Consider the following 26,546-nt stretch of genomic DNA (forward strand, 5'->3'; position numbering starts at 1 on the left):
CACCCGCTCTGTACCAACAAATATTCATCTCCTCCAGGTCTTCGCTCACATGTCACCCTCCCCGAGGAACACCTGCTAATCACCCCACTGAGAAGCACAATCCATTTCCACACGGAACCGACTCCTTCTAGCCCACCATCCAGGCACTCCTCTCCATGGAACCTGCCATCTGATAAGCCATGTTTTGTGTTTTCTTTCGCTGTCTCTGCCTTCCCCTGGCAGAACTCAAGCTCTGAAAGCGCAGGAGTTTCGTCTGTTCTGTTCTCAGCACAGGGCAAACAGTCTGAGCTGAATTAATTGATGGTCGCTAGTTTTTAAAGGAGCAACAAATGATAGTTGTACAGGACAGTTTTCTACAGTAATTATTAGCCGACCAAGTCAAAAGAAGTATTATTTGGCCCAGAGTTTCTCTCTCTTTTTTCTCTCCCTCTCCCAGTCAGGGATTTATTAAAATTAAACAGATTAGATGGAGCTCCTGATACTCAAACTGCTCAGCAAAGCCTGCAGTGGGGAAGTGCCAAGCAAACACCAGAGACATTTGTCTCTAAATTGCTCTAAATACCTTCTGCAAATGAAATTCTAACCCAGCTGCGTTTGAGAGAAAATGAGGAATAACTGGTCATTGTCAGTGGAGGAGAAGATCAGGCAGTTATAATATTGCACAATATACTGGGGCGAAGGATCTCTTGGCAACTATGGATTTTGTCTCAGGTTACCCCGGGTAATCAGCACAGCTTTTAGGCTCAGCTTTCCCCAGCTTCAATGCTTTGATGAGAGAGCTGAAACCCCTGAGCTTTTATGATTAATTACTCCCCATAGGTACAAATATTTCAAGGAAAAACTCTTTTACAGCATGATGGCTGTGGAGTGGAAGGGCCAGCCAGTGCACTCCAAATTTTAATAATCTACTGTTCGAGGTGGGGGGAACCGGGATGCCGCCAGGAAGTGCCCCTCATCAACTCAATAACAGACAGGGATCAGCCCTGAGGGTGCCTCTAAACAGCTTTCTGTGAATGAAACGCTTGGGCTGATCCTGCCCTAACACTGTCAGCGCAGCCCTGGGACCCGGTTCTACACGGTCCTCTGAACTGAAGCATCACTTTAGCGGGATACCATGAAGCGGACCTAGGAAACACCACCAAGCCACACCCTCTTCCATTTCAGCCACTAATGACTTAAAGCTCAAAACCCAGAATTTTGAGAACAACATTCCAGTTCCTTAAAGAAAAAGAGTCTTGTTTGGGGGGGTCGGGGGGGTGGGCAGGGAGAGCAGAGATAACTCACTTCCCCTCACCCATGGTGTTTAAGGGCCTTTAAACAACTTCCTAGCTTTCCAGAAAATTAGACATGCAAAGAATGGAAAGAATGCAAAGAATCAAATTTCTTTGTTTGATAGTGTTTTTTTTTAAATATATATTTCACAAAAAAAGAAACATATCTTAAATTTCAATAAAACCAAAAGAGATTCTGTCTGCTTCAGACAATATTGAATTTGTCAAGATCCATTTAATCCCTGCTTACAGAAATACCATAAAACTAGTAATTTACCACTTCAATCTGTAAATCAGACTGACCCCAGACTTGACCTTAACCTGACCTTGTTTAGTCATCTCATTTCCCTCGTCCTTCATTTCATCTCTTGCTTCCTCATTCTTTACTGAAGCAGCTGACTTCATAATCTAAGGCCAGTCTTTCTGCAGCCGGGGCCACGATCAGAACAGGCCAGAGGGCAGGAGTCCTCCCTGGTCTTCTCTCCCGGCCTCTTCTGCTGCTGAACACAGCTCATGCCAGGCTGCCCTGGGCCAAGTTGTTGGCCTTACATCTAGCGCTCAATTATCTGAATCCTAGCATCTCTGCTCTACTGTAAGAAAAGAAGCATGCGTTCCCACTGGGGGCCTCCCTCACCCCCACTCCCACACCAGTGGGGCAGTTATAAGAGATCAGTCATCAATACGGCAGCTTCCATCCACCCTGCCCCAGCCCCTCTCTGTAGGCCACTGTGCACCGCCATGGGGAACCTGTACCTTTCTTCTTAAGGAACGCTCTCCTGGTTGCAAGTGGGCTCTGGCGGACCCGAGAATTCTGTAGAAACTTCACTGCTGTGGCAATCTGGTAGGGGAGATAAAACAAAGAAGAGCAGGAAACGTCAACAGTCTACATTATAAGATTAAGAATCCTACACGTTTATCCCAGGTCCATAGAAATAAGCGCAATACTGGGGTCAAACTAACCAGTTATTTCTCACATGTAAAATTTGCTTAAATAAAAGACTCCGTTGGTCCCCTACCATCACTGGCTTCCTATATCTGGTTCTATCAAATCTAATCCCCTCGGCCCAGCTTTTAAGACCTGCAATAATCATCTCCTGTTCTCCCTGTTCGAGCTGATTCTTCACACTCCTCAGCAGGGAGCCCTCCCTGGCCACACTTACCCATGTCGCTCCATTTGTGTCCATGCTACGCTCTTTTTTCTAGAAGGCCTTCCCTTCCAGCCTCTACCAATGTAAACACTGCACACGCAGCAGCAGCCCAGGCCTGCTATAGGCGGTTCTAACTCCTCGAAGTCTTCCCTGAATAAGCAAGCTGTCTCTGATCTCCCCATTCTTTTCAATTCTTTGGTGCAGATGGTGAGTGCCATATAGCTGAAGACACAAGTCTACTGTCTTCTAATGTTCAGGCTGCCTGCACACCGCCTGTCTGCTCTCCACCCCTGACACTCATCTGATGGGTGGGAAATGCCAACCTGCCCCCATAGGAAAGGGGCCACTGTAAATGACTGGCATTATTGATCTCATCAGAACCAAAAGAATCATTTAGTTTCCAGGTACAGGTAAAATCAACAGACCCTGAAATTTGCTCATAAGTTGTCGAAAGAAAAAATTTCTTAAGGGCCAAAAGTAAGGAAGTTTTCTAAGATTTTTCAAACTAAGGCAGCAATTGAACAGAGATTCAAACAGAAAGTACTATGACTACAAATGGAAAACAAGCTAAAAATATCTTCTCCATATTTTATCTGAACTTCATCATGAGACCAGACACACCTCTCTGGTAACAAAAGATATGAGGATAAATCAGAAAGGAAAAAAAAAAATTTCAGGGCAAACCCCTGATGTATTTCTCCTGTGATCCCTCCATGGAAGGCTTGTGTCAGACACTCTACCCCAAGGACGAACTCAGGTATCCCCAACTCCCAAATTTGGGACTGTCAGCGATAAGACACAGGAGCATTCCTTGAGAATGATTATAATCTGTCCAACACTGTGAACACTTTAACTACCATCATGAACTGCAGTGATAACCAATCGGTCCTGGACAAAAGAGAAATCGATGCTCAGGATTCTAGAACCCCAAAACTACATACTCACTCCCAAGCCCCTCAGGCTGCATCCAAATAGAGAAAAATCTGACAAACATCAACAAAATGGTTGCATTCTTATGAAGAGATGGGACAGGGGAAGAAAGAATAGAGAAAAGGAAAGGGAATGGAGTGAAAGAGGGAGACGAGGAAGAGGAGGGGGTGATGGATGAGCAGAGATCGAACAGAAAAGAAGGCGAAAAGGAAAGCAGCTAAAGAGCCAGGGGAAAGTGGCGAAGGAGAAAGACAGGAGGAGAGGCTGGCCTTGGAATCGGTGGACAGTTGCACCATCCCAGGCCCCACAGGCTTAAGGCCCATCTGCCCAGATCAGGTGCCTCAGGGTTAATTGCTCTTCACCTGGAGAAAAAATACACCTTCAACATACAAGACAAGGACAGCATCTGTATATTTGGTAGGTTCCACACACCCTGGGATGGATCCCAGGTGTCAGAGGAACTGAGGGCAGGCAGGTCTTAAGCCAGAGATGCCAATGGCACAGCTCCTGACGTTCACTGTTCGTAGAAGCATAAACCTTTCCTTCATCCTTCCAAAATTTTCCATGACAGAGAAAGACAACAGAACCCCACCACTAAAACGCACGGGTTTCACCTTGCTTTTTTAATACAGTCCTTGGTATATGCATTTCTGGTCAGAGAGCAAAGTTCTGATGGGTTTAATGGTGCACTCAATGCAGCGCTTGGCGCATTCCATCAATTTTTTTTTTTAAAAATTGCATCTCTTATTTCTTTAAATACATTAATCAGCCTGGTGTAGGCAAAACGGATCCATCGGACAATGCAATAAACATGAATTATCATCTATCCAACACGCATAATGGCTTAAAAATACATAATAGCAGGTGTAGTTTAAATGATTAGTTATTACACCTGTGGTGGGTCTGATTCAATTGGGGAAAATCATCTTTAATAGGTTAAAAGGTTTAGATCACCATGCTTTCCTTAAAGTGGCTGCAGAGAGGGAATGATGGAGTGCTCTGTCATTAGTAATTCATTTAAGAAAAACGTGGGGGATATAGCAAAGAACAGCATAAACGGGCGAATCCAATTTAAACATCAGGTAAAGTAGAAAACACCTTTTAAAAAAGCAAGATAAATGAATTTGGAAGGGAGGTGAAATTGACGTATTTATTTTAACGGGAATTTGACAAAGTCCCGGCACACTTCAAACTTGCAAAAAATATGAACAATTTCTTTTAAAGTTCCCATTCACTAGTTTCGAGCCATATAAAATAATACTGCCAAACACCTACATAAAGTATATCTGGGGCTTGTTTATGTCCCTCTTGATCTTTGTAGGAAAATGCAGGCGACAGGAAAATCGCATATTTAACAGCACCGGTATCACTACGCCAGATGCAAAAATATAAAGCATCCAAACTAACAGCTTCAACATAATGGGCTTTAGAAGAAAGATACCCAGATAAGCAGCTCCATCCATGTAAGCTGGACATATGAGAACACCTCTCCTTTCACTAGCCATTTCTTCAACTACTCTTTACTCTTCTCCTCTCTCCTCATAAGGACCTGGCACTTCAACAAGGTGGGAGAGAGCCCATCCAACATAGAATTTTACAAGCCCTATGATTCACACATAGATGGCAGAAGATTTCTCCAAACCTTTCCCCATAATGCAAAGGTTTGAACACGCCTAATAACGGACGCTGTCCTCAGTTTGCATCTTTCATTCAACTATTGTTGGACACTTTTCATTAACTTCACGGAGCAGCTCAAGGGCTCTTTCCTTGGCGGAGGTCGGACAGACACAACACCCTTTTGTCGGATGAAATGACGGGGTGCCTGCAGTCTGTCCTGTATTATCGTCTGATTTTCTAATTAGGAGATGAATGTGACTATTCATGGGTTGTATTTGTGCCCAACTAAATTACATAAATTCAGGCCAAACCTTCCGCCTCAATGTCACAGATGTAAAACGGAGGCGGGAACGTTACTGCGCCTGGTGTAGGAGTGCAGCAAGCCAGGGAGAATCCTGGTGAAAAGCTCCAATGGCGTCATGGAGACCACTTGTTGCTGAGTCCCTTGGAGACACGGAACTGGCCCTCCTTTCCCCTTCTCTTGCACCCCGAGCATTCTTAATGAGTACAAGGCAAATTACCAGTAGCTGGTCTCATAAAAATAAAGATGACAAACTCAGAAGGAAACAGTAGCAAAGTTTCTCATCACCCCATTCCTGTGACCCGATGCTTTGCATCTCACCCTCCCTCCCTCAAAAAGCGAAAACAAAACCATCCTGTCACCATCGACTCTGCAATTTTAGGAAAGTATGATGATTTTACTCTATTCATCACTTAAAGCTAAAGATAAAACCTGGGTACGAAGAGGAGCAAATTCTTGCCTTGGCAGTGGGTCCACCGGAGTGACTGCCAGCAGCCCAGGGAAAAAGAGGGGACTTCAGATTGAAAAACACCTTTGGATCCAAGATGATTGGCCAATTGAGAGAGATTTGTGTGTGAGAGACCAGGATTTGTAACTGTATAAATCAATGGAATACAGTATACTCAGGGGCTATCTACAATGAACTATGTGCTGTTAAATGCGTTGTGTAGGGTAAGTAATCCCTGGTGAGAAGCAGCGAGGTTCCTGACAGTCCTCACTGAAGCAATGCTTCCTAGATGCTTTCCACTCTCCTACAAAAGATCTGCACACTATCATCTTCAGAACGCACGCGGTATTTTCTGCACAAGGGGGACGGGAGAACAGAGCTTGCCTAACAATGAACCTGGGGTTGAAGGGAGCCTGAGCACTCTGCACCTGACACGTGAACCTGATGTGCTGTCTCCAGTGACACTTACTTGGAATGTCACCAATTTCTGCACTCCTGTGTGCAACACGCACATCTATCTCCTAAAAATGTAAGCACTCGTTAGCCGTTTTAAAATATTAAAAATAGTCAAAAATTAATGACACTAACAACCAAAGCCAAGTCCTTTTTCACCCAGAGAGATCACAACTAGAGGGCAAGAGAAAATGACCGACAGGCGGGCTTGAAACCCCATTCCAACACTGCAGCGCCACACATGCACGGCTCAGGAGATTAAATTGCCTGTGAAAGGTTCCTATGCGCATACTCTAAAGTAGATAGATACCCCGAATCCCGTTAACAAGCGTTAGACCAAAGCCAACTCGGTTTTACAAGAAGTGACTGGGAAAGCCGGGCAGTGCCTAGAATGAGAGAACCCTCTTCAAATGGAAACACTGCATTTTAGTAAGAAATCAGTACTCTGTCAGGAGTTCCTTGACAAATATGGTCATCGGTGGCACAAGGAAATAGTTGCAAAGCAGCTGTTAATCAGAGGAACACATCGTAGAACGCTGATGCTAGCACTCGTGAAAAAATGCAACGGGCTAATTATGAAGCCATATATCTCACTAAAGAGGCCGTGTTCCTTGAGATTCCAGGCAAAGCGCTCTCAGATCCAGGGTCCTAGGACAACATAATTCTGGTTTTTGCATCCAGAAGCCTCTCTGACCTACAGCTAAGGGTCCTGACCAGGCTCACTGCTCTCACTTCTCCACACTCTTTTTCAACAGAGAACAAGCTGGGGCGGGGGGAAGGCAACCAGCCCGGAAACACGGGTATCCCCCAACCACATCCCAAGATGCTGCACAAATACAGCTCCCAAACCAGAGTAAATCTAGAAGCATGCAAAAAAGACATGTCGCAATCACCCTTCTAATGTGGCAGGAGAGCATGTGTATGAGAGCAGCAGTCAAAAAGAGCCTCCCCCAGCCTCCAAAACGAAAGGAGGAAAAAGCAGCAGCAGCAGCAATGAAACGGAAAATACAGACTGCTGCGTTTGAAATCGCCAAGGGAGAAAGGGAGCCTGGCAGGGAAGTACTCTTAGGGTGTGAAATGCAACTCAGGGAGGCCGAGGGTCTAGTGGGCAGGTAAGAGGGGAAAGTTAATATGCAGAGGAAGGCTCGGTCAGCCAAAATTCAATACGATCCTATGATCCTCCGCAAGGACAAGAAGGCACGAGGCTCCCCGAAACCAGATGAGTGCGAGTGGGGGGAGGGGCGCCACGACCGCGCGGAGCGGAGCCGCCGGAATGGCAAGAGGGGAATAACCTTGAGCTGGCCGTGGCCGAGGCCACCGCAGCGCGGAGCCAAAGTGCCCCCTAGCCGGGGCCGGCGGGCACGCAGGCCGGAGGAGGCGGCCGCTCCGCTGCCTCGTGCGAGCCCCGACCAAGTGTTTTCACTCCGGGAAAATGAAATGTTTTGCAAGATGAAACAGAATGAAAATTGAGGTTTTAGGTAATTACTAGTTGGCATTTACATATCACGGGCTGGTTCAACACCTATTCATTTTCCTCTTTTATTTTCAATTTTTTAAAATTGCTCATTAAAAAATGAACAGATGACAGTGACAGGGAAATTTCCCCCCCTCTTTCTCCTTCTCTGAGGGTTACAAAATCGAGAGGTACTTTTCGCCCCTTTATCTACAATTAACACGCACATGCAAAGGTACCTTTCCTTTACATGGGGGTAGGGGGGAGAGGAGAGGGTAAAGTCAACAAAAAGCCAGGAAGTTCAAAAATAAAGACTGGGAGTTGTACTTGAGCCAGCCTCCTGCACCTGGGTGAGCCTGCGCTTGCAAGCGCCCTGGCTCTCAAGGAGTTAAAGGAAAGAGTATCTCTTTCAACTTGGAATTTCCTGCTTTTTGTCATTGTGTCCTTCCCATTGTTGACTTGGGTTACAACCCTATACTAATTAAGTTGTGGGCCCTAATTTCCTTTGTTTTACTTTACTCTGTTCTTTTGTTTTTCACATTAAAGAAATAAAAGATCTCTGGTAGGAGTGCACGGGAGTTGACAAGATAGAACACAATGTGTGTGGAGGCCTATTGTGTAAATCTGCATTTAGGGAATTCCACAGCGCGCATTACTGACCTTAGTCTCGCTTTAAAAACACTGATATATGCAGTAAGAGCCTTTATGAAAGGTGGCAACGTCATATGCACAATAACTACCCTTCGAATGAAATATCTGTGTTTTAATTTTTCTTCTCGGCCCTAGTTAAAAATATTGCATGACCTGCTTGTCAGAATGTTGGTGGTTTTATTAAACTAGTTCTTCCAGAAATGTATGTGGAAGTGAAAAGGCAACAGGCACTATTTTGTATCAAGTGAGAGTGATTTTAGGAACGCAAGGGTGACTTGGAGCGTACTCTGGGTGCCAACTTGCCGCGCAGAGGGAACTCGGGCACCGGCTGCAGAGCTGCCACGCGGAGCCGCCAGCGCAGAGGGCGGCCGGACAACACCACAGAAAGCGCGGCTTGCACATGCTCGCTGTGCGGGAGATGAAAACCCTTGTTTTCTGGGATAACGAGATCAAAGTTCCTTCTTAGGAAAGGTTGAGAAGGAAAAGGGTTCTCTCCTTGGGGAGAAAGAAAAGCAAATTTAAATGCCTGTCCCCACGCATCCCCACCTGAATTTAGAGAGCAGCCCCTCTAATTTTTGATGCAACCAACAAAGCAGTTACCCAAAGAGGAGAGAAAAAAAGGATGACATTTGCCTTTTCCTTGGCTTTGAAATCCAACTGGCAGCAAATTGTTTGAAGTCTTGTTGAGAGAGGAAACCGTAATAGCCTCCATACTGAAAAGAGGAGGAAAATGCCATTATACACGGATCACGGTAACAGTGACCTCAGCAGAGAAGGCAAAACGAGCTGGCTCCGAGTCAGAGCGTTGGCCAGCGTGCCAGGAACAGAGTGAAAAAGGCTTATGTGTGCCAGGGACGGGTGGCAAGCTTTGGGTGCTCGGTCCCAGGAGATACCAAGAAAAGGCAAAGAGTTCAATTTCCTCACATGGTGTCTTTCAGCAGCTTCTTGACTGCTCCATCTTCCAGTTTCCCTTGCTGTTTTTTCCATATTCTTCTAATTCCCCTGTTAAAGAGGAAGCAGAGAGCACCCAGGCTTCATGTTGTAAAATTAATGAAGGTGTCAAGCTGTTGAGCTGAATCACTCCAAAGGAATGTAATGACTCAGTGTCCAAGATGCTCCTGAAGAGGACTGTGAGCTCACTCTGTGGCAGTGGCTGGTGACTCTAACACTAAAAATATGTGGCTCCCAGTGCCAGGACCTTCCTAACGACACCACTGTCTCTACTTTCTAGTCCCTTTCTCCTCATCACAAGTGGCATCTGATGCTTTCCAAAGGTTACTTCTCAACGCCAGCACCTTTGTGCACTCAGCAGATAGAGCTTCAGTTCCCACCTCTTTTCAAGTCGGGCCAGATGGACCCTGATGTGAAGTTCTCTCCAGTCATGTGCTACTGAGAAGTGGGATGATCAGGAAGGGGGCAAAGAGAGGTTGCACCATGGACAGTGACACCTTTGCGCATCAAGCCATCACTGGGGGTGAGACGCTGACCACCAGGTGGTACAGGGTGAGGTCCCTGCGTGATCATTGAGTACCTTCTGCTCTGAGAGCAACAAGATGGGCCCCTGGACTCCAGGAAGATGAGCTCTGGATCAGGAAATGCTGTCGAGCATCACCCTCCACACAGCACAAAGCTGAAACTTTGAGGAGTTGCTAAATGGCACTCCTACCAGACATCCTACAAGGAAACTGGAGAAAGACAATTTTTCATTTTTTTAACATTTCTAAATGTTAAAAAATAGATTTGAGGATTTCCCTGGTGGTGCAGTGGTTAAGAATTCTGCCTGTTGATGCAGGGGATATGGGCTTGATCTCTGGTCCAGGAAGATCCCACATGCCAAAGGACAGCTAAGCCCGTGAGCCACAAGTACTGACTCCAAATGCCACAACTCCTGAAGCCTGCAGGCTCTAGAGCCTGTGTTCCAGGAGAGAAGCTACCACAATGAGAAGCCCACACACCTCAACAAAGCTCAGCTCAGCCAAAAATAAACAAAGATTTGAATACCAAAAAAGAAGCAGTCACAGCTTAGAAACAGTTCAAATCTGAAAATAAAGCAAGAAAAGAACTGGAAATGACATGTGGGTAGCCTTAAAATTGTCTTTAGATACCCTAATAAGCAGAAAAAAGTGAACAACTAAGGCTCAGTGGTAAAGAATCAGCCCACCAATGCAAGAGACAGGGGTTTAATCCCTAGGTCAGGAAGAACCTCTGAAGAATAGAGGAGCCTGGTGGGCTACAGTCCATGAGACTGCAAAGAGCTGGATATGACTAAGTGACTGAACAACAACAATCCCAAACTCCCAGTCCATCCTTCCCCACATCTTAGCAATCACAAGTCTGTAAGAACAGTTTTACACTTCTAAATGGCTAAGAAAAACAAAAATCAAAAGAAGTCATGTGAAAATCATATGAACTTCGAATTTCAGTGTCAATGAATAGAATGTTACTGAAACACAGCCATGCTCATTCAGGGGCTTCTCAGGTGGTGCATCGGCAAAGAATCCGCCTGCCAATGCAAGAGACGTGGGTTCGATGCCTGGGTCAAGAAGATCCTCTGAAGAAGGAAATAGCAACCCACTCCAGTACTCTGTCTGGGAAATCCCATGGATAGAGAAGACTGGAGGGCTACAGTCCATGGGGTCAAACACGACTGAGCATGGACACACACTAAGACCACCTAATCCTGGTTCTTCCTGCTATTATTTTAGATTCTTCTGTGACCTAAGGGAAAAACTAGAAGAGTTCCAAAAGTATGACGCATAAAAGAGAAAGCTGGCACTCAAAAATCTTCAAATTTACAGTAAAATGACAAAAATGGTCAAGTGGAATCAGCTCCTCTCAGGGGAAAGCTGCCCTCTTCACAAGCACAGCGGCCTCTGGGACAGCCCAGGGACAGCCACCCGCCAAGACGGTACAGTCTGGGAACTGGCTCCAGCAGCAAGCGGAGGTGAGAGACAGCACACGTGCCTCACAGCCGTGTGAAATACGTTGACAGCCAGTTCAACTGTCTAAGAAGGGGTATCTAACATGGGCCACATGGCTCCATATGACTTCAGGAGTAACTTGTCCACACAACAAGGGTAGCGCAGAGAGCAAGACAAGCCACGCCCCTGACATGGATGTCGCGTGAGTCATCGTATCCCACACAGCTTTCAGAGGCATTGAGATAAAGTCCACAGGACTGATGGTCCATAGTCGGATCTGTACCTTCAGACTGTCTTTAGCACCAAGATGCAAATCTGGAAGAGAATCTGAATTAAGAGACAGCAGTCCAAGAGACTTCCCTGGTTGTCCAGTGATTAAGACTCCACCTTCCAATGCAAGAGGTAGGGATTCCATCCCTGGTCAGGGAACTAAGATCCCATGTACCGAAAGGTGTGGTCAAAAATGAGAAGTAAATAAATACTTTTTAAAAAGAGAGAGAGAGACAGAGAGGTATCAGTCTAGTTGCCTCCTCTGACAAAACCAATTTAGAAATTTTTAGCTCAGCAAAGAAATCTGTAGCACACAGAAAGAATTAAATGGTAATCACCGTGGCTCTGAACTGTTCAGTAACCTTTCACTAAACACCATAAACAACGACAGCTTGCAACAAAAAAACATACCTGCAAAAAAATAAATGATTCAGCAGAGGCCTATTATTAATAGACAGACACCAGAGCCATCTTGGCCACAAGGGTCTCCTACCTCTAACGGGAAGATAAAAAGGAAAGTCTTCCTGTCCTACTCTAACGCTCTTAGCAATCTCAGTCATCTAAAATGAGCATGTATTTTACTTACAATTAATGCAAGATTTAATCAGTTCTCACCATCACAAGAATCAGCTCTATTGAGCACCCTCCTCCCCCTCCTCTATATCAATGGCAACTCATTTCTAAGTCCTTCCCACTCTGTCTGGGGAACAGAGAGGAAGGATTAAGAATCACCATCTTGCTGTTGTGCAATCTTCTTGATTCTCCACACCTAACTTGTGCTAGGGTGAGAGACTAAAATCACAAAAATCCCTACATCTCCTCAATTTGGCCAAAGCATCCTGAGACGTCGCTCATCGTTTTCTATTCACTGTCCTTTCTCTCTTCTTGCCTGTTTAAACACATGGACACAGAGTTATTAACTTTTACAGGAAAACCAAATAAAATAATGTCGAAGCAAAAACGCGGTGATGTCAGGCTGCAGCTAGCACCATTCATTTGTGGGAATCTGATTAGCGCTCGAGTGGCAGCGCTACCTGGAAAAGTGCTCACAATCAAATAAAAAAATGATACCAAAACATTAACCTGATGGCTAAAAACTCCACATTTAAACAGTTAAAGTAATAAAGGAGCTTTTATTGAGTATTTTTTATATTTCATTATGCCCCAAATTGACGAGGACTCCCGGATACATTTTCTAGAGTTTTGGTTCCTTAAATCAAATGCTCTCTTGGACTTATTTTTTTTAAACTGAAAGGAAACAGCATTTCTTGTAAATTTGAATGAAAGGATTAAAGCTTCTCCTACAGTATCAATATCAGTGGTGAGTGCAAACACAGCCAAACACTGCAACAAACAGAAGCCTTTTTTGATTTATGTACTTTAATTCTCAACCTGCCCACAGCCAGCAAAGTACTTTCCTCCATGATCTTACCTTATGCAAACCCTCTATTTCCCCATTCACACCCATTCTGCTCAGATGGCTGGCAACAGAAGGTGGCAGAGAGGCAGGTCAGAAAGTGGGCTGGAAACCTGCGCACGGAGTCCAACCCTGATATGCATGTGTCCTTGAACCCGGCCCCTCACATCCCCACTCTGTGCCTCAGATTCCTTCATTTCTATAAAAGAAGGGCTTGAACAGATGGCCTTCAGGACCCTCTAAGTCACATCATTTCATAATTTCCAAGTTGATTCCATCAGGCAGACACTGGTGAGGGACATAGGACATAGGCCAGGGACATGGGTGAAGGTCAGGGACCAGACCCAGAGGTATTCTGGAGCTATTCCGGAGCACAGCTCTCCAATCTCATCCAGTCAGAAATAGGAGAAACCCACAAAGATGGGGAAGGAGAGAGGGGGAGAAGACATTGTTGCTGCCAAAAAAAGAAATAAATTCCACATACATTACACATAGCAAAGCTCTATTCACACTACTTACTATCTATTTCATACAGAAGCTTAGTTATCTGGTGTCCAAATCACAGAAGATTAAAAACTGCAAATGAGAAAGGAGAATCAAGCCAGACATCCAAGATATACTCACAGAACAAAGACAAGATAGTGAAAAAAGACTAGCAACAAATGTCAGGAAAGACTCGTCTATAAAAAGCAAACAGAAAACTCAAAAAGTTATCAGTCCGGGGTCATTTGGCATAGGTGGAGTCATTCAGAGGAGGAGCGAATACACAACAGATCTGTATTTCAACAGGTTGGAAAACAGCTACACTTAAAATACAATATAAACATTTACATCTAAAATGATGATACTGAGTCATCAGGATTAAATTATAGTCTTAGATACTCTACCTTATAAAGCAAGAGAAAGCGTATAACCCATTTTATTTAATTCCCAGTTAAAAGTTTTACGTGTTTTGTTTTCATATGGCTCTCAATGACCATCTAAACAGTGTGGCTACCCAGAATGACTTATTCCAGGAGGGTGGCAGAGAGAGTAGTTTTCCTGAACTGAACAAAAAACAGTTTTTATTCAAGTAAGAGTAAGAAACAGGAAGCCAAAGACTAAATAAGCTGAAGCTCCAACACTCTGGCAACCTGATACAAAGATCCGACTCATTGGAAAAGACCCCGATGCTGGGAAAGACAGAGGCAGGAGGAGAAGGGGACGACAGAGGATGAGATGGCTGGATGGCATCATCGACTCAATGGACATGAGCTCAAGCAAGCTCGAGGAGATGGTTGGTGAAGGACAGGGAAGCCTGGCGTGCCGCAGTCCGTGGGGTTCGCAAAGAGTTGGACACAACTCAGTGACTGAAAAACAAGTTACTAACCTTCACTGGGTCTACACAGAATACCAGGCACTTAAAAAACCAAGAACAACAAGCAAAGATGTTGTTTTTGCAGTTACAATCTAAGACAAGGACAGCCATCTGGTCCCATACATGACCTAGGACTTCCCTTTTCAACAACCTTGACACATGACTAACAAGCCTCCACTAGAATGCTTATAATGAACAGAGAACTCACTCTCTTAAAAGACTGTCAATTCCTTTTCAGGAGTCCTTCTTGAAGCTGAGCTGAAATCTACTTTCCTGAACCTTCTATCCACTGACCCTAGTTTTCTGATGGAGAATAATACTAACTGATCTACTTTTTGAGACAATGCTGGATGAGGAAGGAGGAGAGGCCTCTGTCTCTTGGCTATCTTTTCTATAAAAGCATTTCCCTTACTCTGCTTATTAACTAAATGTGAACACCCATTTCACTATATAACAGGTTCACGAATTCTGCTCTTAAGCCCGGTAAGAGCAGCCTTGCCCTTTCTGGGAGAGCCAAGGCTACACCTGTAATGTCAGAATGCATTAGCAATAATAAAGGCCACAGTAATGCAAGAGACGACTTCATACAGACGTCATTCCAGGATGGCTAAATTCAATCAAATATGGCAGTGCTTCCTACAATGCTCCGATGGCCAGGGCCAGTGCGTATGACGTGGCCCACTTACTGGAAGCTGCTGGAAACAGAAAGTGAGCGCTCTGCTTCAAGACTGTAATGGACAGGGTTTTTCACTAGCCCGTAAGTGGTTTGGCATCCTTCTTTCCCAGGAATTACCTAGAAATTCATTTAACATCTACAGAATTCAAATGAAACTTCAGAAGGCTAAACGTACATGAAGCAAAGGGGACAAGGGCACCATGTTCTCTCACCCTCACCTTAAAGATACATCATCCTCATGGGGGGAAATGGAACCTCCCAGGAGGTGGTAATCAAGAATTAAAGCCAAAGGCGATCCGGCCTTACTTCTAACTTGGTCACTAACTTCTTCAGTAACTTTCAGAGAGTTACTTACCTTTCCTGTTTCTCCTTCCTCATCTGTAAAAGGAACTGTAACTGCTTAGGGACTCACCAAAGTGTTACAAGGAATAATTAGTTAGCATTTATGTAAGACTTTTGATCTTCAAAGTAAGATTATTAGACTATAAAGTGGAGTAGATGTGGTTTGAAAAAAATCTTTTAAAAACATAAAATATACAAGCAAATTCAGAGAGGCAAAACAGGCTGACATCATCTCCCAAAGGCCAGATGTCTTCACCCCCATAGGCAGCCGCTTTCTGCCCTAATCTGTATTTGCATGTAGAGACAAAGGTATAAGAACCTTTTACTGGCAAAACTGGAGAAGGCAGAACTGAAGAGCGAAAGGAGAAAAGAGAAGGTCAGAGGAGAGGCACTGAGGAAAATGTAAAAGGAAAGAGAGATAAGAAGAGAGAAAAATAAGGGGCAAGAAGGGAACAGAAAGCAGCAAGACATAAAGAAAGGCAAATCCTAAAAGAGGAGCAAAAACAGGAAGAGAGGAAGAAACACAGAGAGAAACTTCATTAGGGAACAAATAAAAAGTGTTTCCTGTTTTCAAAGAAGAAAACGTTAAATTTTTTTGACTTAAAAAAAAAAAAAAATCAGAGGACAAAGAGCAGAGGATAGAAAAACAGAACATAAAGCTTTAAGGAGTATGTCTGGAAACCAGAAAGCTGGAAGGGAAATCATTAGCAAGTCCACAGTGCGTCTACAGTGATACTGCGTGGATCAATTCATTTAACGCTGCCCTGTACATTTACAGAAAAGTACCTCTGATATAATAAAGGCTCATAAACACACAGAAATTGGGTTAGACCCGTTTCGAATTCCTGCCAAACAATGGTTCAGAAAAATGAAGCTCTATTTTAATTAGCTGGACTCAACGAGTGATTTGATAACAGCAGATGCTGTCTGCATGCTTTCAGCTTGATGGGCTCCACATACATGAACTTAAGAGTGGTTCTGATGCAATTAGGTATTTCTTTCTGTTCCAATGTGCCAGGCCCTAGGACCCAAGCCTATATGTAGCCCCTCCAAATTGCTATATTTATCTACACATTAATATTTCAAATCATGAAGACCACATATGACAAGCAGAAAAGCAGTTTTCAAAGTCACTGGTAGGTAGACAAGAATATTCTCATGATGAATTTTCTCTTTCCACTGGAGAAAGAAAAGTTGGATAGCTGAGAAAAAGCCACACAGGGCAGCATCAGTATAGAAATATTTAAAGCCAGAGCTGAAACACAACAGACTTCGTAGCTCCAATTTTGATTCCAGTCCAGCGCTACGGCAAAGGATTAGCGCACTTAATGCACAGGCTGACCTGGGACTAAGTGGCCTTCAAAATGTTCTTTGTAATCAGGCATCCTATTATAACCCAGCTCGCTGCTCCCTGAGACCGGCGGTGGTGTGCAGAACCGCAACCCTGCAAGCCCAGGTATTTTCACCAGGTGCTTTCAAGCTGGGCACCTGCCTGCCCCTCACTCCCTTTTAAGCACTCTCTCCCCCAAAGAGCATTCTGTTTGCTTTTCCCACAGCACTCACTGCCCTCTCTGCCAGGACCACTCAGGGCATCACCACCCACATCCACAGGGCAGCTGAAGGACCTGCGTATAAAGCAAAAGCTGCTTCCAGCCCCGGACTCGCCTGATAGGAGGACCCAATCTGTTAATTATCTGTCAGTCTGTCACGGCTGGACTGAGAAGGGGAGGACCGTGAGAGGGGGTGTGGGGAGTGTGAGGGGGAGGCGCTCTGCTGGGTGGTGCAGTACTCGTCCTGAAATTCTCAATCAGGCCTTCAAAACCCCCTGTTGAATGATGGGCGGTACAGAGGGTGAAAAAGACAAGAGGCCAGGGTTTTGAGTCACTCAATTGGGACAGAAGAGGGGGCCATGAAGCCCAACACCACCACCGCAAGCGCACGGGGCGAAACACACCCCCTCACTCTCTCTCTGAGAAGACAGAACGGACACAATGACCTTCACACCAGCTCCCGTCCCCTGGCGCTAACAAGCTGCACATTGTAAATCAAGGATGAAATCCCAGTGCCAGGAAAGCGAAGGAGAGACTCTTCTTCTGGGAGGGCCCACGGATGCCGCCTGCCTCTGAATCAGCGTTTCAGGCCGATGTGTGGAAGGCAGGAAGCTCCGTGCCGGCAACTGAAGGGGAAAATATGTATTTATTATATATAGTAGGCCTTCTTCAAAAGTTATTTATTTCACAAAACCACTCTGCTAAATAGAGGTTTCAATCTAATTGGAACTGCAATTTGCATATTGTAAATGCACCAAGTGACAGTCTTTGAGACTTCTGTTCTACTCCACAGTTTATGGGTTCACAAGCAGTAGATTTCCCAACATACACACACGCAAGAATGGAAGAAAAGACTACAGAGGAGTATCTTTCAAATATATATATATCATACAAAGTAATTTTTTTCAGCCCCTTGCAAACCCCTGAGGAGGGGCAGAGGGCTCAAGCTGTGAAATGGGGAGGATGCCTGCAATACCCTCCAAGGAGACAAAGCCAACAGGGAGAAAGGAGGCTGGTGGCAGCTGCAGGTTTGCTTCCAACCAAGTGTTTGGGCACACAAGTCTCTAGCGAGCCCCCACTCACCATGAATCCCTTCTTTCCTTCCTGGGGGAGGCAAAGAGGGAACCCCTACTCAGTTTAACTCTCTCCACTCCCACCCGCAGCCCAAGTGCATGTGTGTCTGCGTCCTCAGTCACTTCCATCACAACCGACTCTTTGCAACCACCATGAACTGTAGCCCACCAGGCTCCTCTGTCCGTGGGATTCTCCAGGCAAGAACACTGGAGTGGATTACCATTTCTTCCTCCAAGGGATCTTCCCGACCCAGGGATTGAACCAGCGTCCTGCACTGCAGGCAGATTCTTTACCACTGAGTCACCTGGGAAACTTCCATTCACATCCCAAATGAGCCATGGTTAATTTAACAGAGATGCAAATAGTCACAGATCGAAATAAAGGTTTTCGACAAGAAGTAAAATGAGACCTTATAAATCAAATAGAAAAAGAGAAAAGAAAAGGGAGAGACAGAAAGCACCCAAAGCAAATGATCAAGATACCGACAACTGAGGAAATGCGAAACAGAAGGGACCAGTCAGGACTTCCCATAAAGGTCTACCATTTTCTGTCTGTACCTCTGGGTTCATTACCAAAAGCGGATTTATGACAGGAGGAGATACCGTTCTGGGGAAGAGAAACGGGTGCTAAGATTCCGGAGTCCCATACATGCCCAGGACTTAATCTCCCTAGATTGCATCTAAATTAACCTTCTGCTCCTTGTTCCCCTCACTCACTTCAAGAAGAAATAACTTTTTCAAAGACGGCACCCCTAGAGCCCAAAGATATCCCCTGCTTCCTTCAAAACAAAGCACCTTCTAGTTTATGGCAACTCCTTTCTGTTTTCCATGCTCTGATAATACCAGTCTCTCTGTCACAGGGTGTAACCTTCATTAAAAAAAAAAAAAATCAGAGCTTCAGCTTCCCATTAAAAAAAAAAGGAAGATAGGAAGAATAAATATGAATTTGAAGGGGAATTCTGCCAAAACCTGAACCTCCCAAATCTGGTTCAGCCACATTCTTGCCCACAACCTGTACTTCTCGGTGCCTCCCTACATTTTTCAAAATGCAGCTGCACAGACCTCTTAAAATTCAGATTTCTAGCACCTATAATTACAGGGCGCTCGAGCCAGGCTCCTTTAATTAATGAACCTGACTCCTCTCTCTTCAAAAGGAAATCTGCATAAGGGATATATCACAGGGGTGACCTGACCCCTGATCGGCGCTCTCTGCTCTCTCTGCGTGATGGCCACCAGCACCCTGCACCCCAACGGGAGCGTGAAGTTGCCCCCACCAACCCCTGCATCCTGCCTCCATGGACGATCCCAATCTGGCACAAGCCTATTCTGCAGTGAAGGTCATAAAACATTTCATGGAATGGAAGGGAAGAGAAGGAAGCTTTCCTGGGTGTGACCAACAAAATCCAAAGAGAATGAGAGTTTCCTAGCTAGAGTGCTCCCCTGGTTTCAGCCTCTTCCCTCTGCAGGGATGAAGAGCACGGGGTGCAGGCAGCGGCCATTGTTCAAGGCTGGACAAGCAACAGAGAGAACAGCCTGGGCTTGGAAAACTCTGGAAAAGAACACAACACAACAGGCCTAGAATTGACATGCATCCCAAAGCTGAAATAAGACTGGTAAGAAAAGCCATGCCTCTTTAAAGCTAAACAGGTGGAGAAGGGGCGTGATGTTGAGGATACTGCGCACAAGGTCTGGAGAAGAATTTGAACACATTCCAAGGACGATGTACCGACCTCAAGTTCCCAGGCGCTCCTCTCGGATCCTTGATACTACTCCTCTCTAAGGAGGAGACACTACCCAGTGAGTAGTGTTTAAAGAACTGGCTCTCCTTCTGGCTGCTCTGGGCAGCACGACCCCACACTGTTTGTAGCTGCTGCATGTGCCAGGACAGTCTAGAGCTGCTCTCCTGAAAGTGGCTAAAAGCTGGCTCATAACCATACTCGCTGGAAAGCAGGCTGCCCTTGGCTGCAACAAAGACGGGAAATGGTAGCAAACAAAAGCCACAGATACCAGAACAGACCAGGCCTCAGTCAAATCAAGGCAACCCCATGTAAAGTTGCAGCTAGGCAATTTGAGAGCCAGATTTGAGAAGATGCCAATGCATTTGGCAATAATAAAAACAGGTTTGGTTCAGTCTCTACCATCTGATACCCTGATGTCTCAAGGGTCCCCTGGGCCCCCAACAAACCCAGTGGGGCAACATTTGCTTTACTGACCAAACATCTCTCTCCTAAAAGTGGCACCAATGGTGCAGTGGTAAAGAATCGGCTTGACAAGGCAGGAGAAGCAAGAGACTTGGGTTCGATCCCTGGGTCAGGAAAATCCCCTGAAGGAGGAAATGGCAACCTACTCCAGTATTCTTGCCTGGAAAATTCCATGGACAGAGGAGCCTGGCAGGCTACAGTCCATGGGGTCGCAAAGAGTTGGACACGACTGAGTGTGCACACACTTAACACAACTCCTACTTGTAGGGTAAAAGTTCTTGGACTATGTACCTAGTAACTTAGGGTCTGAGGTTTTCCTAGTTTCTCACACATGATCTGGGCTATAAAATGAAGCTAAGAAACTACTGGAGAACAGCGTTGGAGCTCACCAATGAAACCTAGTCACGCTGCCCTAGCCGCTTCGTTCTTGCCAGAGAACATTATAGTGTAGGTGTCAAAAACGAATTCAACCATTTCTGCACTCTGCCAGAAAAGGGGGCTCTAGTGTTCCAGTGACTTTCTGCCATTGCAAACACAATTTTGTAAGCAAGGGGGGAAAAACAGTAACATCAGTCTATCCAATGGTTAAACCCTCAGATTAAAGCGAGGCCGACCCCTGCCCTTGGAGTCTGACTCCATGGCACCTGTTTTGCTTCCTGGCATGGCAACCTGCCACCGTGATGCCCAGCACCCACAGGTTAATATGCTCCATCATCTCTGCTTTCCCACTAGATCCGTCTCCGATCACTTCACAGCCTGGATCCAGAGCCCTCAGTGCTGGAGAGGCGCGACTGGCTGTGAGGAGCCAACCACTTCCGTGTTTCTGAATCACAGGCAGTCAGAGCCTGCTGGTGAAGGATTTTTTTAATTTAGTTTGGTTTTCCAACCAAGACCTTCTCAAAGTTCACTGTTCTTTGAAGTGGTAGCATTTAATTTTCTAATAAACAATTAGAAGTACAGGACTAGAGAGAACACCGAATGAAGGACGAATGTCAGAATATGCAAAAAGTAAGGGGCTGGCAGGTAGCAGAGTTCAGGAATGTCCAGGGATTCTTGGCACAGGAGCTCACACCAGCCAGCCAGGCACTCTCTTTCCAGGGTGTCTCAAGGGGAAATCACCCATCGATCCTAGGACACACTCGCTCCAGGACCAATCCCTTACCTCAGAACAGCCTCTGCCTCAAATTCCTGCTTGAGCTTTAATGTTTAAATTATTAAATGCATTAATGTATTTACATTATTCAAGTCTTATGTGCATTTTTCTAAGATAATTTATGTATAAGAGTTTGAATGTCCGTGACTGTTAATGTCTACAACCCTTCCTGTTCATTATTGATTCTGGAAGGAAAAAAAAAGTCAGAGTTTTAATGCCTTATTTTTAATGTATTAAGAGTCTGAATAAGTGCATTCTCTTTTTTCTTTTGTAATTTCATAATTTAAGTAGTGCATTTATTAAACTGACATAGTATGAATTGTGGTGAAGCCTGGCACGGCTCCACGCTGCGGGAGCAGCCGGCTGGAAGACGCGCCTGCGCCTCACCACCGCCTCACTCACCATCATCTTCCCACCTCCACGCAGCCAGCACGGGCCGCCGGGGAGCTGCAGGTGCAGGGCACATTTAGGATGGGCAAGGAGATTTCCCTTCCCGTCCTCCCTCTTGCCCAGGGCCTCACTCCTCATTAAGTGGGTTTCCAGAATGCTGTGGAGCTGCCTCTTGGTTTCTTTTAAACGTGGAACTTTTCTGCTCATGGAAGTCCTCCTCTGGGGTACTCCAGGTGATATTCAAACACAGCACACAATTTTCAAGAACAAAATCAAAATGCCCAGCTTACCATGGTGGAAACAGCCAACAAAACAGCTATTTTTAAAGAAGCAAGAGAGGGGAGGTATGGATCTCAAAATGCAAAACATCTCAAACAAACAAACAACCCTCCACTTGGGCAGAAAAACAACTTTCTTTTGAAATCCAGTTTCCCCAGCGTAACAGCCCTCTTTCGACGATAGACAATAGAGCGACAGTGACACCCAATGGCCTATGAGTTCAATCCCAACTGAGCGCGCCCCAGGGTATGGGTCTCGAGCCCGGAGCTCCTGTACCGACAAGGAAGCTCAAGGAAACATCAGCTAGTCATCAGGAAGCTGAGGTGCTAATGGAGAAATTTCTTGCTGCTGCACGAACACACACGTAGATGGTATGAGCACACGTCAGTACAGTCTCTTTCTGGTGGGTGACGTGAGCACGTGTGCACATGTGTATGGACACACAGATGCACAATATGTGGATGCAGCAACATTGGACAAATCACCCTGGAATGGGAGAAAGGATGGCAGACGTAGCTCACTAATGCCTTAGAATCTGACTCTGCCATTTCGAATATCATACACACACACACACATGCACGCATACAACAAAAATAACATGTACACATTATATAGGTTTTTACTATTTTTTCTTTTTTCTTTTTTTTCTGTTTCTTTTCTTTTTTCTTCTTCTTCTCTTTTTTGGCTACTCATTACCATTCTTTAACTGTTACAATTTATATCAGCATATAATGTTAAATAATTACAGGGAGCGAAGCTCACTCTAGTGAGGATATAAACGCGCTGTGGGAATCTACAGATTTAAACAAATAACACTCACAGCAGGGGGTGAGCGGATGAATTAGCATTAATATCCTGCCTGGGAGATCCCAGTGCACTGGTACTGCTTAAATACAGATCTTTTCTGTAACAGTCAATATGACAGCTCCCGGCAATACGGCCCCTTTCCTTTTCCCAGTCAATATAGCAGCCAGTGAAAATAGAAACGTCCCTATAGCAATCAATATAGCAGCCAGCTAAAATAAACCCTTCCCTTTTAAGGGCTATATAATAGTCAGCTAAATGGAAGAACTGGCACCCTTGCTGGACAGCTCAGCAGAGAAGCCAAGGAATGAGCAGGCCACGAGCACTAAATGATCCTTCTGCTCCTCTCAAAAGGGCTCTGCCCGGGAAGGGAGAAGACAGCAGTAGGTAGGGAATCCAGAGGGAGCCTGCAAGAGACACCTGGCAGGCTGCTCCCAGTACAAGGAGTAAATGCCCAGGTGAGAAGCAGGCCACAGGGCACCCCTCACTGAGGTTTAATTCAAGTGGCCAGGAACTCTAGAATCCTTGTCCAAACTGTCAGCTGGAAGGAGGGAATGTGTCTCTCCAATGGGGAGTAACTTGATTTGAACCCCTCGTGCCCCCGCCCTGCTCCCACCCTAGCCCCAGAAGGGAAGAGTATTGAGTTAACAGCCTGTGGTTTTCTGTTTTCCAGCAGCATGAAAAGCGGTTGTGTCAGAAAGAGACATTGAGCCAAGTGGGTTAAAACACAGCATTCTATGTTGAGTGCTGCCCAGCAGACAGACAGAATTCATGCTTGAAGCTCACAGCCGTCAATCTATTAAATACTGTAACAATACCATATCTTCCCCCATTCACAGCATGGAAAATATTCTCCTTCCTTGGAGATATGTAGGAAAGGAGTTTTCTCACAACAGAATTCAGAGGACGGCTCACTTTGAAGGCCAAAACAGACCAAAGGCATTAAAAGAAGAAGAAAGAAAAACAAGGAACATTTAAGAGAGGTTCCTGTGCATTTGAAGTTGTTGTTCTTTTTCATTATAATTAGCTACTTTTAAAATTGGGCTTCCCTGATAGCTCAGTTGGTAAAGAATCCACCCACAATGCGAGCTAAACTTTTAAAATTAGTTTGGTAGGATTTATGAGTTTGATAAATGTGGAATATAACCACTGACACCAGTGCAGGATTCCCACAAACATTCCTGAAGTAAATGCTGGGATTCAGTTATGCTCCAAAGCAGATGAACATCTGGGACGCACCCCCCTTCATTAAAATTCCACAATCTGTCTGCCTTCCTTTGGGTAGATCCATGGAGGGTCCCTGTTTCCCTGGCCAGGTGTTGAACACCCAGTGATGCTCCTGTCATCCATCAGGTGACTCAATCGAGTGCCACAATGTCAGAAACTGCCGGGAGAAAGATCCAACAAGTCCTGGTTGGAGAGCTCAAGTCCTTAAAAATTTAGATCCTGACACCCCACCTCAGCCATGAGAATGAGCAGGTGCTCTTTACTTCAGGAATTCCAGGTAAATACCATCTCAGGAGAGAAAATGGTTAATCAGATCAAGGCCCCTCTCCCTGCAATCAATATCCTGATGTAGGAACCCTACCGGCTGTCCTAGGAAAGCCTGGAGATCTCAGTCACACTGTGAGCCTGGTACCCACTCAAGGGAGGAAATGGCCCTGAGGGGGAGACCCACAAGTTTGCCAAAGGCAGGATCACAAAAAGTGAGCTACTGTTATGATTTGACGTGGCACTTAGCTTCAAGAGCTGAGGCCAAGTGCTTTATAAACTTCAATGTATGTTTCCATTTCTAAACCACACACATAAACTAGGGGGGAGGAGACTCTAAATCAGTAAACCTGAAGAGAAGTCATGATGTTAACAGAGACCACTTCAACTACAAAGGCGGTGGAGCCAGGGGCGGGGGGATGGTTCAGGAGAGAAAGAGGGAGAAAGAGAGAGAAATGAAAGGGAAAATAATCATGAAAGGGAAGCAGAAAAGAGAGACATGAAAGAAAAGATCAGAGATAAGAGGAGAGGTAACAAATAGAAAAGGAAGACAAAAACCTTACTTTGGCATTTAAAGGTTTCAGGGCATTTTATGAAATGACAGTTGCAATAAAACAAATAGAATGGTGAGTCATCTGGTTTCCAACTTCTGAGTCAAAAGGAGCTGTTTCTAGACAAACTACAAAGCAGCGCTGCTGCCTGCACACTTAACGATGCCTATCACTGCTTCAGAGCAGGATGTGGGGAGTGCACACGGGGAGGTGGGAGTGAGCACTGTCTCTGCTGGTCCCAGTGTCACTGTGAATAAAGACTGTCAAGATTTAAACCATAATAATGGAAAGGCTATAAAGGTCTCAGCTATAATGCTTCCTCTGATGATCCCTTTCATAAAATGCCCTCTTTATGCTGCCTGCGTGGTGGTGGTACACTAAACATCTGTGTATGTGTGCTGGTGGCCATGCTGCACCCCCGAGTCCTGGCAGGCAGCAACCATGCACTCCAGCCCCGTGGCTCATCACCACCACCTACGTGAGGACACACACACACACTCCACAAACGTGTGTGCAGTGCCTACTTCTGCTGGGAGCTGAGGGGTAAGGATATATGCCCACCCCAGACAGGCAGGGTTCAGCAAGGGGCCTAGGTGTCAAACCTCCAAGAAACAAACAAACAAAAACTGCCTTCTGCTTGGAAATACGGCCATGCATCACAGGGGCTCCTCTGCTACTTCAGCATCAAGCAGCCTGACACAAGAGCTTGGCAGCCTAACAGTGAGACTCAACTTTTCCCCGTCCTGTGCCAGAGTCAAGTGGATAAGCTGGAATACAAACCAGATAAATGCTCAAAGAGGGCTAAACTGGGCACCACAAAGACGTGCCTTCACTTGGACTCAGCAGACGAAACTGTACAGAAAACCACCGGTTTCGAGATAATCTTTTATCTGCAGCTTACCACCTAACCATCCTAGACATCAGGGAACCACACAGAAAACAGAAACAGAATCTCTCCACAGTGATACTTTATAGACATGACAAAGGGGCAGGAACTAAGAAAGAACAACATGGACGTGAAAACCACCGCAGGGATGAGATGAGGTTGAAATGTGTAAATTGGGGAGACTGTGGGATGAAACTAGGGAAGCCAAGGTAAGAAATTAGGAGAGGACCCATCCAAGTCGAGCCCGACTCGGGACAGATGCAGAACGAGAACTCAAGAGTGCTAGGTGGGCAGCCAGTGCCAACCACAAACCATCACTGGGCTGCTCTCCCTGTTGAGCTATAATTGGTGAGTCTGTGACGGAGCTACCAATTATCGTTAGGCCCCCTGTATTTAGTCCACAGACAAAGGGAAGCAGGAGAGACCAGTTAGTAATGAGTAAGTAATGGCCACTAAAATACATTGTATTTTACTGAACTGCTTCGGCAGGAAAAGCCATTCAGAAAATAAAAAGTGAAAGAATAAAATAAGCTGGAGAAACTCAATTTTCTTCTCCCTTCCTCCCAAAGCCACACTTAGGATAAAATGAGGTTTGTGCAGGTTAATCCTTATGAGGTAAGAAAAAAATGATTAAATACATTAAAAAAATCAATTGTACATTAAACCAAATCCAGGAACTGTGAAAACAAACACTACAGCGTGCCTCCAACCGGCATTAGCTCTGCCAGTATGGTCAGCCGGGGATACCCCACCTGCCGGAGCCCGCTGAGTAATGGAAGCTGAGCGGAAAGGCAGAGGAGAAATACAGCTGGGAGGGGCTGGGCGGGGGAACCACAGACCTGGATTTCACTGGAATAAAGTTATTTCTAGACATGAGAAAGGAAGAAATAAAGTGTCTTCTAGATGGGGCTCT

General features: G+C 45.3%; 1 protein-coding gene across 1 annotated transcript in view; it reads right to left on the minus strand.

Moving 5' to 3' along the window:
* The window catches only part of PEX14 (peroxisomal biogenesis factor 14), a 136,472-nt gene that overhangs the window by 83,990 nt on the left and 25,936 nt on the right, over positions 1 to 26,546 (minus strand). Inside the window, exon 3 of the mRNA XM_065935776.1 lies at positions 2,025 to 2,109. Within this exon, the coding sequence (XP_065791848.1) occupies positions 2,025 to 2,109 (85 nt within the window). The remainder of the gene's footprint in view (positions 1 to 2,024; positions 2,110 to 26,546) is intronic.

Source organism: Muntiacus reevesi, chromosome 5, assembly GCF_963930625.1.
Source record: "Muntiacus reevesi chromosome 5, mMunRee1.1, whole genome shotgun sequence".
Lineage (NCBI taxonomy): Eukaryota > Metazoa > Chordata > Mammalia > Artiodactyla > Cervidae > Muntiacus > Muntiacus reevesi.